The 17500-nt window shown below is 52.0% G+C and overlaps 1 protein-coding gene across 1 annotated transcript in view; it reads right to left on the bottom strand.

Moving 5' to 3' along the window:
• Positions 1-17500, bottom strand: part of nbas (NBAS subunit of NRZ tethering complex) — a 254699-nt gene that overhangs the window by 103496 nt on the left and 133703 nt on the right. Inside the window, exons 30-32 of the mRNA XM_082977106.1 lie at positions 13964-14208; positions 11218-11330; positions 154-267 (exon numbers count right to left, since the gene is read on the bottom strand). Of these exons, the coding sequence (XP_082833232.1) occupies positions 154-267; positions 11218-11330; positions 13964-14208 (472 nt within the window). The remainder of the gene's footprint in view (positions 1-153; positions 268-11217; positions 11331-13963; positions 14209-17500) is intronic.

Here is a 17500-nt window from a genome sequence, read left to right as displayed (position 1 = left end):
ATTCCCCTGGGTAGGTGTGTCACGGTTAAACTATTCCCCTGGGTAGGTGTGTCACGGTTAAACTCTTCCCCTGGGTAGGTGTGTCACGGTTAAACTCTTCCCCTGGGTAGGTGTGTCACGGTTAAACTCTTCCCCTAGTTGTGTGTGTGTTACCTGCGACTCTGAGCAGTGTGGCCAGATCCAGAAGCAGGGCTGATTGGGTGTAGGCCTTAGAACACTGGGAAATACACTGCTCAATTAGAGACAACCGGTCCACACGCAGACGCACTGCAGAGAGGGGAGAGAGGGGCAGAGAGGGGAGAGAGGGGCAGGGGGAAGATGAGAGAGGGGCAGGGGGAAAGAGAGAGAGGGGGAGAGAGAGGAGAGGGGCAGGGGGAAAGAGAGAGAGGGGCAGGGGGAAGGAGAGAGAGGGGCAGGGGGAAGAGAGAGAGGGGGGAGAGAGAGGAGAGGGGCAGGGGGAAAGAGAGAGAGGGGGGAGAGAGAGGAGAGGGGCAGGGGGAAAGAGAGAGAGGGGCAGGGGGAAAGAGAGAGAGAGAGGGGCAGGGGGAAAGAGAGAGAGAGGGGCAGGGGGAAAGAGAGAGAGAGAGGGGCAGGGGGAAAGAGAGAGAGAGAGAGGGGCAGGGGGAAAGAGAGAGAGAGAGGGACAGGGGGATAGAGAGAGAGAGGGGCAGGGGGAAAGAGAGAGAGGGGGGAGAGAGAGGAGAGGGGCAGGGGGAAAGAGAGAGAGGGGCAGGGGGAAGGAGAGAGAGGGGCAGGGGGAAAGAGAGAGAGGGGGGAGAGAGAGGAGAGGGGCAGGGGGAAAGAGAGAGAGGGGGGAGAGAGAGGAGAGGGGCAGGGGGAAAGAGAGAGAGAGAGGGGCAGGGGGAAGAGAGAGAGAGAGGGGCAGGGGGAAAGAGAGAGAGAGAGGGGCAGGGGGAAGAGAGAGAGAGAGAGGGGCAGGGGGAAAGAGAGAGAGAGAGGGACAGGGGGATAGAGAGAGAGAGGGGCAGGGGGAAAGAGAGAGAGGGGGGAGAGAGAGGAGAGGGGCAGGGGGAAAGAGAGAGAGGGGCAGGGGGAAGGAGAGAGAGGGGCAGGGGGAAAGAGAGAGAGGGGGGAGAGAGAGGAGAGGGGCAGGGGGAAAGAGAGAGAGGGGGGAGAGAGAGGAGAGGGGCAGGGGGAAAGAGAGAGAGAGAGGGGCAGGGGGAAAGAGAGAGAGAGAGGGGCAGGGGGAAAGAGAGAGAGAGAGGGGCAGGGGGAAAGAGAGAGAGAGAGAGGGGCAGGGGGAAAGAGAGAGAGAGAGAGGGGCAGGGGGAAAGAGAGAGAGAGAGGGACAGGGGGATAGAGAGAGAGAGGGGCAGGGGGAAAGAGAGAGAGAGAGGGGCAGGGGGAAAGAGAGAGAGAGAGGGGCAGGGGGAAGAGAGAGAGAGGGGCAGGGGGAAAGAGAGAGAGAGGGGCAGGGGGAGAGAGAGAGGGGCAGGGGGAAAGAGAGAGAGAGAGGGGAAGGGGGAGAGAGAGAGAGAGAGGGGCAGGGGGAGAGAGAGAGAGAGAGGGGAAGGGGGAAAGAGAGAGAGAGGGGAAGGGGGAGAGAGAGAGAGAGAGGGGAAGGGGGAAAGAGAGAGAGAGAGGGGAAGGGGGAAAGAGAGAGAGAGAGGGGCAGGGGGAAAGAGAGAGAGAGAGGGGAAGGGGGAGAGAGAGAGAGAGAGAGAGAGAGGGGCAGGGGGAAGGAGAGAGAGGGGCAGGGGGAAGGAGAGAGAGGGGGGAGAGAGAGGAGAGGGGCAGGGGGAAAGAGAGAGAGAGGGGCAGGGGGAAAGAGAGAGAGAGGGGCAGGGGGAAAGAGAGAGAGAGGGGCAGGAGGAAAGAGAGAGAGAGGGGTAGGGGGAAAGAGAGAGGAGAGGGGCAGGGGGAAAGAGAGAGAGAGGGGCAGGGGGAAGAGAGAGAGAGGGGCAGGAGGAAAGAGAGAGAGAGGGGCAGGGGGAAAGAGAGAGAGAGGGGCAGGGGGAAAGAGAGAGAGAGGGGCAGGGGGAAAGAGAGAGAGAGGGGCAGGGGGAAAGAGAGAGAGAGGGGTAGGGGGAAAGAGAGAGAGAGAGGGGCAGGGGGAAAGAGAGAGAGAGGGGCAGGGGGAAAGAGAGAGAGAGGGGCAGGGGGAAAGAGAGAGAGAGAGGGGCAGGGGGAAAGAGAGAGAGAGGGGCAGGAGGAAAGAGAGAGAGAGGGGCAGGGGGAAAGAGAGAGAGAGAGGGGAAGGGGGAAAGAGAGAGAGAGAGAGGGGCAGGGGGAAAGAGAGAGAGAGAGGGGAAGGGGTAAAGAGAGGGGCAGGGGGAAAGAGAGAGAGAGAGGGGAAGGGGGAAAGAGAGAGAGAGAGAGGGGCAGGGGGAAAGAGAGAGAGAGAGGGGAAGGGGGATAGAGAGAGAGAGAGAGGGGCAGGGGGAAAGAGAGAGAGAGGGGTAGGGGGAAAGAGAGAGAGAGAGGGGAAGGGGAAAGAGAGAGAGAGGGGCGGGGGAAAGAGAGAGAGAGGGGAAGGGGGAAAGAGAGAGAGAGGGGCGGGGAAAGAGAGAGAGAGGGGCGGGGAGAGAGAGGGGGAGGGGGAAGAGAGAGAGAGGGGCAGGGGGAAAGAGAGAGAGGGGCAGGGGAAGAGAGAGAGAGAGGGGAAGGGGGGAGAGTGAGAGAGAGAGGGGCAGGGGAAGAGAGAGAGAGAGGGGAAGGGAGGAGAGAGCAGGAGGAAGAGAGAGAGGAGGGGGAAGAGAGAGAGAGAGGGCAGGGGGAAGAGAGAGGGGGAGGGGTGAGGGAGAGAGGGGCAGGGGGAAAGAGAGAGAGAGGGGCAGGGGAAAGAGAGAGAGGGGCAGGAGGAAAGAGAGAGAGGGGGCAGGGGGAAAGAGAGAGAGAGGGGCAGGGGGAAAGAGAGAGAGAGAGAGGGGCAGGGGGAAAGAGAGAGAGAGAGGGGGCAGGGGGAAAGAGAGAGAGAGAGAGGGGCAGGGGGAAAGAGAGAGAGAGGGGCAGGGGGAAAGAGAGAGAGAGAGGGGCAGGGGGAAAGAGAGAAGAGAGGGGCAGGGGGAAAGAGAGAAAGAGAGGGGCAGGGGGAAAGAGAGAGAGAGGGGCAGGGGGAAAGAGAGACAATATTAAATTCAGGTCAATAAGGTCATTACTTAATCCAGTATATTCTCTGTCTGCATCTCAAAGGCACCTTATTCCTTACGGGTCAATGGGCCCTGGTCAAAAGTAGTGCACTACACAGGGAATAGGGTGCATTTGAGATGCAGCCTTGACCTGTCCTCGGCAGGCAGGGCCCCCCCCCCCCCCCCCACTGAGACGCCTGTTGGGGAAGTGTTCATTTACAGTTCAGTTTAAGAGTCTTTCTAGATGCAGGTACTGAGATGATACCTGACAGGGAAATGATTGACAGTTGTTTACATGAAACTGCCTCGAGTCGGATGGACCAGCCAGTGCCTCTGTAGAGTATGGTGATGACGTGCCCTGGGGGAGTCTCTCCCTCTCTCCCTCCCTCTCTCCCTCCCTCCCTCTCTAATACCTGGTAAAAACTGGGAACAAAGAGAGACTTGGCCAAACTCCTAAATCTCCAAAATGGGATTATTAATCAATATGTCTACTTTTGAGAATGTGGGAATGGCCCGTGGACACTTAAGGGACAGTTGTGACGAGTGTGTTTCATTTGGTGATCTCATAAAAGGACAGGAAACAAACAACGCTCTCTCTCTCTCTTAAAGTGTGCATTTCCCCCATCTAAATATTGTGAAACGTTTGTGATTAAATATGAAACTATTTGTGAAAAGATGTAATATGATTGTTAACCTTCTAAATGAGAGTATGGATTTTCATATAAAGGTTTAACTAGTCAGAGAGCCCAGATATTACATCAGGCATCATAGGAGCCTTTCTAATTCCTGAGTATAAAACCAACCTTGACGAAATGTGCATTTTATGCCAGACGTCTCGAACATTTAAGAAGTCAGAGAACGACGTTGGGGAAACCGAGTCCCCCCCCCCGCGTTGGGGAAACCGAGTCCCCCCCCCCCCCGCGTTGGGGAAACCGAGTCCCCCCCCCCCCCGCGTTGGGGAAACCGAGTCCCCCCCCCCCCCGCGTTGGGGAAACCGAGTCCCCCCCCCCGCGTTGGGGAAACCGAGTCCCCCCCCCCCCCGCGTTGGGGAAACCGAGTCCCCCCCCGCGTTGGGAAACCGAGTCCCCCCCCGCGTTGGGGAAACCGAGTCCCCCCCCGCGTTGGGGAAACCGAGTCCCCCCCGCGTTGGGGAAACCGAGTCCCCCCCGCGTTGGGAAACCGAGTCCCCCCCCGCGTTGGGGAAACCGAGTCTCCCCCCGCGTTGGGGAAACCGAGTCTCCCCCCCCGCGTTGGGGAAACCGAGTCCCCCCCCGCGTTGGGGAAACCGAGTCCCCCCCCCCGCGTTGGGGAAACCGAGTCCCCCCCCCCCCGCGTTGGGGAAACCGAGTCCCCCCCCCCCCCGCGTTGGGGAAACCGAGTCCCCCCCCCCCCCGCGTTGGGGAAACCGAGTCCCCCCCCCCGCGTTGCGGAATCCGAGTCCCCCCCCCCCCGCGTTGGGGAAACCGAGTCCCCCCCCCCGCGTTGGGAAACCGAGTCCCCCCCCCCGCGTTGGGAAACCGAGTCCCCCCCGCGTTGGGAAACCGAGTCCCCGCGTTGGAAACGAGTCCCCGCGTTGGAAACGAGTCCCCGCGTTGGAAACGAGTCCCCGCGTTGGAAACGAGTCCCCGCGTTGGAAACGAGTCCCCGCGTTGGAAACGAGTCCCCACGTTGGAAACGAGTCCCCACGTTGGAAACGAGTCCCCACGTTACAATTTTATAGACCATTAGACCATACAGCTGTAGTTTGGCTACATGGCTGGAAATGGTTAAACTCAGACTATCGATCGCTACAGAACAAGAGGAAATCCTAGACGTATAATTACCAGTCAACAGCTAGAAGTAACGTAAGTCTAGAACGAGAATACCTACAAAAGCCAAAGCATCTATTCGATGAGAACATTTCCCGAATGGTACTCTGAAGTATCCATTCTAATCACTGTTGGGTTCTGTCCACCAAACCGCCATATCGGCTTCGTCCACTAGGGACTCTTTTCTATCGTTGTTAGTAACCGATACCTACTGTTTGTTTCTGATGTATTTCTGTGATTATTTAGTTAGCAAATAAATAATTAAGCCAATTTGTATATTGTTGATTCATAACGAAAACTAGGGTTCGCGCAGATAACCAAGAATTTTACAATGTTTGGAATGAGACTAATGAGGTAATAATTAATAATTAATTAACAGAAGACATAATTGATCAGATATTAAAATGTTTGAAGAGTTATAATCGGAAAATTATAACTTTGTAATCAACATTTTCCGTAGAGTAGGTTTGTATGATGGCCGGTGACTCCGTAGAGTAGGTTTGTATGACGGCCGGTGGCTCCGTAGAGTAGGTTTGTATGACGGCCGGTGGCTCCGTAGAGTAGGTTTGTATGATGGCCGGTGGCTCCGTAGAGTAGGTTTGTATGACGGCCGGTGGCTCCGTAGAGTAGGTTTGTATGACGGCCGGTGGCTCCGTAGAGTAGGTTTGTATGACGGCCGGTGGCTCCGTAGAGTAGGTTTGTATGATGGCCGGTGGCTCCGTAGAGTAGGTTTGTATGACGGCCGGTGGCTCCGTAGAGTAGGTTTGTATGGCGGCCGGTGGCTCCGTAGAGTAGGTTTGTATGACGGCCGGTGGCTCCGTAGAGTAGGTTTGTATGACGGCCGGTGGCTCCGTAGAGTAGGTTTGTATGACGGCCGGTGGCTCCGTAGAGTAGGTTTGTATGACGGCCGGTGGCTCCGTAGAGTAGGTTTGTATGACGGCCGGTGGCTCCGTAGAGTAGGTTTGTATGACGGCCGGTGGCTCCGTAGAGTAGGTTTGTATGACGGCCGGTGGCTCCGTAGAGTAGGTTTGTATGACGGCCGGTGGCTCCGTAGAGTAGGTTTGTATGACGGCCGGTGGCTCCGTAGAGTAGGTTTGTATGACGGCCGGTGGCTCCGTAGAGTAGGTTTGTATGACGGCCGGTGGCTCCGTAGAGTAGGTTTGTATGACGGCCGGTGGCTCCGTAGAGTAGGTTTGTATGACGGCCGGTGGCTCCGTAGAGTAGGTTTGTATGGCGGCCGGTGGCTCCGTAGAGTAAGTTTGTATGACGGCCGGTGGCTCCGTAGAGTAGGTTTGTATGATGGCCGGTGGCTCCGTAGAGTAGGTTTGTATGACGGCCGGTGGCTCCGTAGAGTAGGTTTGTATGACGGCCGGTGGCTCCGTAGAGTAGGTTTGTATGACGGCCGGTGGCTCCGTAGAGTAGGTTTGTATGACGGCCGGTGGCTCCGTAGAATAGGTTTGTATGATGGCCGGTGGCTCCGTAGAGTAGGTTTGTATGAAGCATGTATACCGGTTGTTATTGTTGACATGATCAACTCCTCAACTATCTGTGTGGTCGGACCCAGATCGAAAGGAGGCGCCTTCGAACCTGGCCGTATGAATACCTGGCCGTATGAATACCTGGCCGTATGAATACCTGGCCGTATGAATACCTGGCCGTATGAATACCTGGCTGTATATGGATGGCACACGTGTCACAACTGCCTTCTCCCCAATTCAACGTCACAGATCAGGGAATTGTGTACAGCAGGAGTACCTGGAGCCTGACCCCGGGGGAGGACAGCAGGAGTACCTGGAGCCTGACCCCCGGGGGAGGACAGCAGGAGTACCTGGAGCCTGACCCCGGGGGAGGACAGCAGGAGTACCTGGAGCCTGACCCCCGGGGGAGGACAGCAGGAGTACCTGGAGCCTGACCCCGCGGGAGGACCAGACTCACAACGATTAAGGGAGGGAGCACTGAATGCTAATGATCACTAGGACACACACATAGTGGCTTCAGGAAGTATTCAGACTTGACCCCTTGACTTTTTTCCACATTGTTTTACGTTACAGCCTTAATCTACACACAATACCCCATAATGACAAAGCAAAAACAGAAATACCTTATTTACGTAAGTATTCAGACCCTTTGCTATGAGACGGTAAATTGAGCTCAGATGCTTCCTGTTTCCATTGATCATCCTTGAGATGTTTCTACAACTTGATTGGAGTCCACCTGTGGTAAATTCAACTGATTGGACATGATTTGGAAAGGCACACACCTGTCTATATAAGGTCCCACAGTTGACAGTGCATGTCAGAGCAAAAACCAAGCCATGAGGTCGAAGGAATTGTCCGTAGAGCTCCGAGACAGGATTGTGTCGAGGCACAGATCTGGGGAAGGGTACCAAAACATTTCTGCAGCATTGAAGGTCCCCAAGAACACAGTGGCCTCCATCATTCTTAAATGGAATAAGTTTAGAACCACCAAGACTCTTCGTAGAGCTGGCCGTCCGGCCAAACTGAGCAATCGGAGGAGAAGGGCCTTGGTCAGGGAGTTGACCAAGAACCCCATGGTCACTAAGACAGAGTTCCTCTGTGGAGATGGGAGAATCTTCCAGAAGGACAACCATCTCTGCAGCACTCCACCAATCAGACCTTTATGGTAGAGTGGCCAGATGGAAGCCACTCCTCAGTAAAAGATACATGACAGCCTGCTTGGAGTTTGCCAAAAGGCACCTAACGACTCTCCAGAACATGAGGAAAAATATTATTTTGTCTGATGAAACCAACATTTTACTCTTTGGCCTGAATGTCAAGCGTCACGTCTGGAGGAAACCTGGTAACATCTATACTGTGCAGAAACGCTCCCCATCCAACCTGACAGAGCTTGAGAGGATCTGCAGAGAAGAATGGGAGAAACTCCCCAAATACAGGTGTTCCAAGCTTGTAGCGTCATACCCAAGAAGACTCAAGGATGTAATCGCTGCCAAAGGTGCTTCAACAAAGTACTGAGTAAAGGGTCTGAATACTTATGTAAATGTGATATTTATGTTTAAAATACTTCATAATTAGCAACATTTTCTAAAAAACTATTTTTGCTTTGTCATTATGGGGTATTTTGTGTGATAAGAGGGGGGGGACAATTTAATACATTTTAGAATAAGGCTGTAAAGTAACAAAATGTGGAAAAAGTCAAGGGGTCTGAATATTTTTCCGAAGGCGCCGTAGTACACACCACACACACCACACACACACACACACACACACACACACACACACACACACACACTCACCACACACACCACACACACCACACACACACACACCACACCACACACACACACCACACACACACCACACACACACCACACACACACACACACCACACAACCACACACACACACACCACACACACACACACACCACACCCACACACCACACACACCACACCACACACACACCCACACACACACCACACACACACACCACACACACACACCACACACACCACACACACACCACACACACACCACACACCACACACACACACACCACACACACACCACACACACACACACACACCACACACACACACCACACACACACCACACACACCACACACTCACACACACACCACACACACACACACACCACACACACCACACACTCACACACACCACACACACACACACACCACACACACACCACACACTCACCACACACTCACACACACCAACCACACACACACACACCACACACTCACCACACTCACACACACCACACACACACCACACACCACACACACACCACACACACACACACACACCACACACTCACCACACTCACACACACTCACACACACCACACACACACTCACACACCACACACACCACACACACCACACACTCACACACACACACCACACACTCACACACACACCACACACACACCACACACACACCACACACACACACACACTCACACACACACACCACACACTCACACACACACCACACACACACCACACACCAAACACACCACCACACACCACACACACACAATTTCACCTCTAATTAGACCATCAAACAGATGTTTGCTCGACAGTTGATCCATAAATAACCATATATTTAGGTATCAGATGAAGGGATGTGCGTTCAACACATCGGAGGAGGATCGACAGGCACGACTCAGGCACATTCTACACAGAGCGGTGAGCCATAACCAATCAGAGCTGCAGTTCATAGATGGAAACTTTCGACTCGAACAGGGGGAGAAAAAAAAAAAAGATAAATGAATAAAATGAACTTGGACCGGTGCTTTGGGGTGGAATCTGTCAGGGACAGAGCTTTTTATTTTTTGTTGTGTCTTAAAGGGACAGAGTTATATTTTGAGACAGGATTGAATAAGCTAAATAGAAACTACGCATAATTTCTCTGATTCTCTTTAATAATGGTATGGGAATAATAATGCATTATTAGTGGTTTCTTGTAGAGGTAGTATTATAACAGTACTGTGTAGTGGTAGTATTATAACAGTACTGTGTAGTGGAAGTATTATAACAGTACTGTGTAGTGGTAGTATTATAACAGTACCGTGTAGTGGTAGTATTATAACAGTACTGTGTAGAGGTAGTATTATAACAGTACTGTGTAGAGGTAGTATTATAACAGTACTGTGTAGTGGTAGTATTATAACAGTACTGTGTAGTGGTAGTATTATAACAGTACTGTGTAGAGGTAGTATTATAACAGTACTGTGTAGTGGTAGTATTATAACAGTACTTTGTAGTGGTAATATTATAACAGTACCGTGTAGTGGTAGTATTATAACAGTACCGTGTAGTGGTAGTATTATAACAGTACTGTGTAGTGGTAGTATTATAACAGTACTGTGTAGTGGTAGTATTATAACAGTACTGTGTAGTGGAAGTATTATAACAGTACTGTGTAGTGGTAGTATTATAACAGTACTGTGTAGTGGAAGTATTATAACAGTACTGTGTAGTGGAAGTATTATAACAGTACTGTGTAGTGGTAGTATTATAACAGTACTGTGTAGTGGTAGTATTATAACAGTACTGTGTAGTGGTAGTATTATAACAGTACTGTGTAGTGGAAGTATTATAACAGTACTGTGTAGTGGTAGTAGTATAACAGTACTGTGTAGTGGTAGTATTATAACAGTACTGTGTAGTGGTAGTATTATAACAGTACTGTGTAGAGGTAGTATTATAACAGTAGTGGTAGTATTATAACAATACAGTGTAGTGGAAGTATTATAACAGTACTGTGTAGTGGTAGTATTATGACAGTACCTTGTAGTGGTAGTATTATGACAGTACTGTGTAGTGGTAGTATTATAACAGTACTGTGTAGTGGTAGTATTATAACAGTAGTGGTAGTATTATAACAGTACTGTGCAGTGGTAGTATTATAACAGTACCGTGTAGTGGTAGTATTATAACAGTACTGTGTAGTGGTAGTATTATAACTGTACTGTGTAGTGGTAGTATTATAACAGTACTGTGTAGTGGTAGTATTATAACAGTACAGTGTAGTGGAAGTATTATAACATTACTGCGTAGAGGTAGTATTATAACAGTACAGTGTAGAGGTAGTATTATAACAGTACATTGTAGTGGTAATATTATAACAGTACTGTGTAGTGGTAGTATTATAACAGTACAGTGTAGAGGTAGTATTATAACAGTACTGTGTAGTGGTAGTATTATAACAGTACAGTGTAGAGGTAGTATTATAACAGTACTGTGTAGAGGTAGTATTATAACAGTACTGTGTAGAGGTAGTATTTTAACAGTACTGTGTAGTGGTAGTATTATAACAGTACTGTGTAGTGGTAGTATTATAACAGTACCTTGTAGTGGTAGTATTATAACAGTACTGTGTAGTGGTAGTATTATAGCAGTACCTTGTAGAGATAGTATTATAACAGTAGTGGTAGTATTATAACAGTACTGTGTAGAGGTAGTATTTTAACAGTACCTTGTAGAGGTAGTATTTTGACAGTACCTTGTAGAGGTAGTATTTTAACAGTACCTTGTAGAGGTAGTATTTTAACAGTACCTTGTAGAGGTAGTATTTTAACAGTAGTGGTAGTATTATAACAGTAGTGGTAGTATTATAACAGTACTGTGTATTGGTAGTATTATAGCAGTACCTTGTAGAGGTAGTATTTTAACAGTACTGTGTATTGGTAGTATTATAGCAGTACCTTGTAGAGGTAGTATTTTAACAGTACTGTGTATTGGTAGTATTATAACAGTACCTTGTAGTGGTAGTATTTTAACAGTACTGTATAGAGGTAGTATTATAGCAGTACCTTGTAGAGGTAGTATTTTGACGTTGAAGTACTCCAGCATAGAGAGGGCGCTGATGATATCCATCTCCTCTTGAACCGCTGGTGGACAGTCTGTGATCAGCTTCAGACACGCCCTGAAACGCACAGCAACCAATCAGACGCGCCCTGAAACGCACAGCACCCAATCAGACACGCCTTGAAACACACAGCAACCAATCAGACGCGCCCTGAAACGCACAGCAACCAATCAGACACGCCCTGAAACACACAGCAACCAATCAGACACGCCCTGAAACACACAGCAACCAATCAGACACGCCCTGAAACGCACAGCAACCAATCAGACACGCCCTGAAACACACAACAACCAATCAGACACGCCCTGAAACGCACAGCAACCAATCAGACACGCCCTGAAACGCACAGCAACCAATCAGACACGCCCTGAAACGCACAGCAACCAATCAGACACGCCCTGAAACGCACAGCAACCAATGAGACACGCCCTGAAACGCACAGCAACCAATCAGACGCGCCCTGAAACGCACAGCAACCAATCAAATCTTAAATCATATTTTCTGAGGTTTGCAGAATAAACCCCATTACTTTAGAAACAGATTGTAGAAGAAAAAAAATAACAGAATAAATAAAGTTAATGAAACATATAAACCAGGTTGACATATAGAGACAGACGAGGTATCAGTATTAAAAACAACACATTTCTGAGATTTAAGCTTCACCATTTATCTCTGAACATTGGCTTTCTGCTGATTCACCAACGCTTCTACGGACCCGCGTCCCAAAAAGCATCCTATTCCCTATAGAGCGCACTACTTCTGACCAGGACGAAATCAGCAGCTTAAATACTGCTTATGAAGCATTTCTACTGACTAGAGGAGGAAAGGAGAGGAAAGTCTGTTCACTACAGCCTCCGTAGAGCCCCCACCAACCAGATGTTCTACCCTCCGTAGAGCCCCCACCAACCAGATGTTCTACCCTCCGTAGAGACCCCACCAACCAGATGTTCTACCCTCCGTAGAGACCCCACCAACCGGATGTTCTACCCTCCGTAGAGTCCCCACCAACCGGATGTTCTACCCTCCGTAGAGTCCCCACCAACCGGATGTTCTATCCTCCGTAGAGTCCCCACCAACCGGATGTTCTACCCTCCGTAGAGTCCCCACCAACCAGATGTTCTACCCTCCGTAGAGCCCCCACCAACCGGATGTTCTACCCTCCGTAGAGCCCCCACCAACCAGATGTTCTACCCTCCGTAGAGCCCCCACCAACCAGATGTTCTACCCTCCGTAGAGTCCCCACCAACCAGATGTTCTACCCTCCGTAGAGTCCCCACCAACCAGATGTTCTACCCTCCGTAGAGTCCCCACCAACCAGATGTTCTACCCTCCGTAGAGCCCCCACCAACCAGATGTTCTACCCTCCGTAGAGCCCCCACCAACCAGATGTTCTACCCTCCGTAGAGTCCCCACCAACCAGATGTTCTACCCTCCGTAGAGTCCCCACCAACCAGATGTTCTACCCTCCGTAGAGTCCCCACCAACCAGATGTTCTACCCTCCGTAGAGTCCCCACCAACCAGATGTTCTACCCTCCGTAGAGTCCCCACCAACCAGATGTTCTACCCTCCGTAGAGTCCCCACCAACCAGATGTTCTACCCTCCGTACAGCCCCCACCAACCAGATGTTCTACCCTCCGTAGAGTCCCCACCAACCAGATGTTCTACCCTCCGTAGAGCCCCCACCAACCAGATGTTCTACCCTCCGTAGAGTCCCCACCAACCAGATGTTCTACCCTCCGTAGAGTCCCCACCAACCAGATGTTCTACCCTCCGTAGAGTCCCCACCAACCAGATGTTCTACCCTCCGTAGAGTCCCCACCAACCAGATGTTCTACCCTCCGTAGAGTCCCCACCAACCAGATGTTCTACCCTCCGTAGAGTCCCCACCAACCAGATGTTCTACCCTCCGTAGAGTCCCCACCAACCAGATGTTCTACCCTCCGTAGAGTCCCCACCAACCAGATGTTCTACCCTCCGTAGAGTCCCCACCAACCAGATGTTCTACCCTCCGTAGAGTCCCCACCAACCAGATGTTCTACCCTCCGTAGAGTCCCCACCAACCAGATGTTCTACCCTCCGTAGAGTCCCCACCAAGCGGATGTTCTACCCTCCGTAGAGTCCCCACCAACCGGATGTTCTACCCTCCGTAGAGTCCCCACCAACCGGATGTTCTACCCTCCGTAGAGTCCCCACCAACCAGATGTTCTACCCTCCGTAGAGTCCCCACCAACCAGATGTTCTACCCTCCGTAGAGTCCCCACCAACCGGATGTTCTACCCTCCGTAGAGTCCCCACCAACCAGATGTTCTGGTTTTCAGGGTAACTGGAAAGACGGCCTGTGATGAGACGTCCCATTTTGGAGGTTAACAAGAACCTCCCGCCAGACAGTTGTTTTTGTTTAAACTTCTCGTCAAGACCAGGATGTTGGAGATGTCGATTCAGGGATCGAGGTTTCCACCCGCTGTTCCTAAAATCGACACAACAACAACCCAATCTGTACCGACCAGACCGTCGTCGAAGGACACTCACCAGGAGGGACGGTGGCGTCCTCGTGAGAAACACCGGGTCGTTCCATCGGTTACTATTAAAGACTGATGACCCAGTTCCTGTTCCCCTTACCTGGGCAGTCCTTCTGAGATGCATTAAGACACGTCTTCAGAAATGTGGACAAAACCAACCCTTACTCACCGTGCCAGGTCTATACAGGGGTCGGTGAGGCTGCTGGACGAGTTGAAATATTCCCTGGCAGCGGCCAGAACCAGCTCTACGGCCGTGTGGTAGTTGACCTTAGCGCTCGCGCCGCCGCGACCCCGGTCTCGGAATGAAACACTGACCGGAAACACATCATGGCTGACCGCTGAACAGTGGATCAGCTGACCGGCCAGGGACACGTTCTCCGGACAGCTACTGCACAGCAACGACTCCACAAATATCTGACAGGGAGGGGGGAGACGGGGAGGGGGGAGACAGGGAGGAGGGAGACGGGGAGGGAGGAGACGGGGAGGGGGGAGACGGGGAGGGAGGAGACGGGGGAGGGGGGAGACGGGGAGGGGGGGAGACGGGGAGGGGGGAGACGGGTAAGGACAGGGAGGGGGGGAGACAAGTAAAGACAGGGAGGGGGGAGAGAGGGAGGGGGGAGACGGGGAGGGGGGAGACGGGTAAAGACAGGGAGGGAGGGGGGAGACGGGTAAAGACACGGAGGGGGGAGAAGGGGAGGAGGGAGACGGGGAGGGGGGAGACAGGGAGGGAGGAGGGAGACGGGTAAAAACAGGGAGGGGGGAGACGGGTAAAGACAGGGAGGGGGGAGAGACAGGGAGGGAGATGGGTAAAGACAGGGAGGGGGGGAGACGGGGAGGGGGGAGACAGGGAGGGGGGGGGAGACAGGGAGGGAGGAGGGAGACGGGTAAAGACAGGGAGGGGGGGAGACAGGGAGGGAGGAGGGAGACGGGTAAAGACATTAGTAAGGAACTCCCCTCACCTGGTTGTCTAGGTCTCCCCTCACCTGGTTGTCTAGGTCTCAGTAAGGAACTCTCCTCACCTGGTTGTCTAGGTCTCAGTAAGGACCTCCCCTCACCTGGTTGTCTAGGTCTCAGTAAGGAACTCTCCTCACCTGGTTGTCTAGGTCTCAGTAAGGAACTCCCCTCACCTGGTTGTCTAGGTCTCAGTAAGGAACTCTCCTCACCTGGTTGTCTAGGTCTCAGTAAGGAACTCTCCTCACCTGGTTGTCTAGGTCTCAGTAAGGAACTCTCCTCACCTGGTTGTCTAGGTCTCAGTAAGGAACTCCCCTCACCTGGTTGTCTAGGTCTCAGTAAGGAACTCTCCTCACCTGGTTGTCTAGGTCTCAGTAAGGAACTCAACTCACCTGGTTGTCTAGGTCTCAGTAAGGAACTCCCCTCACCTGGTTGTCTAGGTCTCCCCTCACCTGGTTGTCTAGGTCTCAGTAAGGAACTCTCCTCACCTGGTTGTCTAGGTCTCAGTAAGGACCTACCCTCACCTGGTTGTCTAGGTCTCAGTAAGGAACTCTCCTCACCTGGTTGTCTAGGTCTCTCCTCACCTGGTTGTCTAGGTCTCAGTAAGGAACTCCCCTCACCTGGTTGTCTAGGTCTCCCCTCACCTGGTTGTCTAGGTCTCAGTAAGGAACTCCCCTCACCTGGTTGTCTAGGTCTCCCCTCACCTGGTTGTCCAGGTCTCAGTAAGGAACTCCCCTCACCTGGTTGTCTAGGTCTCAGTAAGGAACTCCCCTCACCTGGTTGTCTAGGTCTCAGTAAGGACCTCCCCTCACCTGGTTGTCTAGGTCTCCCCTCACCTGGTTGTCTAGGTCTCAGTAAGGAACTCTCCTCACCTGGTTGTCTAGGTCTCAGTAAGGAACTCCCCTCACCTGGTTGTCTAGGTCTCAGTAAGGAACTCCCCTCACCTGGTTGTCTAGGTCTCAGTAAGGACCTCCCCTCACCTGGTTGTCTAGGTCTCCCCCTCACCTGGTTGTCTAGGTCTCAGTAAGGAACTCTCCTCACCTGGTTGTCTAGGTCTCAGTAAGGACCTCCCCTCACCTGGTTGTCTAGGTCTCAGTAAGGAACTCCCCTCACCTGGTTGTCTAGGTCTCAGTAAGGAACTCTCCTCACCTGGTTGTCTAGGTCTCAGTAAGGAACTCTCCTCACCTGGTTGTCTAGGTCTCAGTAAGGACCTCCCCTCACCTGGTTGTCTAGGTCTCAGTAAGGAACTCCCCCCACCTGGTTGTCTAGGTCTCAGTAAGGAACTCCCCTCACCTGGTTGTCTAGGTCTCAGTAAGGAACTCTCCTCACCTGGTTGTCTAGGTCTCAGTAAGGAACTCTCCTCACCTGGTTGTCTAGGTCTCAGTAAGGACCTCCCCTCACCTGGTTGTCTAGGTCTCAGTAAGGAACTCCCCTCACCTGGTTGTCTAGGTCTCAGTAAGGAACTCTCCTCACCTGGTTGTCTAGGTCTCAGTAAGGAACTCTCCTCACCTGGTTGTCTAGGTCTCAGTAAGGAACTCCCCTCACCTGGTTGTCTAGGTCTCCCCTCACCTGGTTGTCTAGGTCTCAGTAAGGAACTCCCCTCACCTGGTTGTCTAGGTCTCAGTAAGGACCTCCCCTCACCTGGTTGTCTAGGTCTCAGTAAGGAACTCCCCTCACCTGGTTGTCTAGGTCTCCCCTCACCTGGTTGTCTAGGTCTCAGTAAGGAACTCTCCTCACCTGGTTGTCTAGGTCTCAGTAAGGAACTCTCCTCACCTGGTTGTCTAGGTCTCAGTAAGGAACTCCCCTCACCTGGTTGTCTAGGTCTCTCCTCACCTGGTTGTCTAGGTCTCCCCTCACCTGGTTGTCTAGGTCTCAGTAAGGAACTCTCCTCACCTGGTTGTCTAGGTCTCAGTAAGGAACTCCCCTCACCTGGTTGTCTAGGTCTCAGTAAGGAACTCCCCTCACCTGGTTGTCTAGGTCTCAGTAAGGACCTCCCCTCAACTGGTTGTCTAGGTCTCAGTAAGGACCTCCCCTCACCTGGTTGTCCAGGTCTCAGTAAGGAACTCCCCTCACCTGGTTGTCTAGGTCTCAGTAAGGAACTCCCCTCACCTGGTTATCTAGGACTCCCCTCACCTGGTTGTCTAGGTCTCAGTAAGGAACTCTCCTCACCTGGTTGTCTAGGTCTCAGTAAGGAACTCTCCTCACCTGGTTGTCTAGGTCTCAGTAAGGAACTCTCCTCACCTGGTTGTCTAGGTCTCAGTAAGGAACTCCCCTCACCTGGTTGTCTAGGTCTCAGTAAGGAACTCCCCTCACCTGGTTGTCTAGGTCTCAGTAAGGAACTCTCCTCACCTGGTTGTCTAGGTCTCAGTAAGGAACTCTCCTCACCTGGTTGTCTAGGTCTCCCCTCACCTGGTTGTCTAGGTCTCAGTAAGGAACTCCCCTCACCTGGTTGTCTAGGTCTCAGTAAGGAACTCTCCTCACCTGGTTGTCTAGGTCTCCCCTCACCTGGTTGTCTAGGTCTCAGTAAGGAACTCCCCTCACCTGGTTGTCCAGGTCTCAGTAAGGAACTCTCCTCACCTGGTTGTCTAGGTCTCAGTAAGGAACTCTCCTCACCTGGTTGTCTAGGTCTCAGTAAGGAACTCTCCTCACCTGGTTGTCTAGGTCTCAGTAAGGAACTCCCCTCACCTGGTTGTCTAGGTCTCAGTAAGGACCTCCCCTCACCTGGTTGTCTAGGTCTCAGTAAGGAACTCCCCTC

The sequence above is a fragment of the Salmo salar genome, chromosome 06 (genome assembly GCF_965601325.2).
Source record: "Salmo salar chromosome 06, fSalSal1, whole genome shotgun sequence".
In the NCBI taxonomy this organism is placed as follows: Eukaryota; Metazoa; Chordata; class Actinopteri; order Salmoniformes; family Salmonidae; genus Salmo; species Salmo salar.
This window is presented reverse-complemented; position numbering and strand designations above follow the sequence as displayed.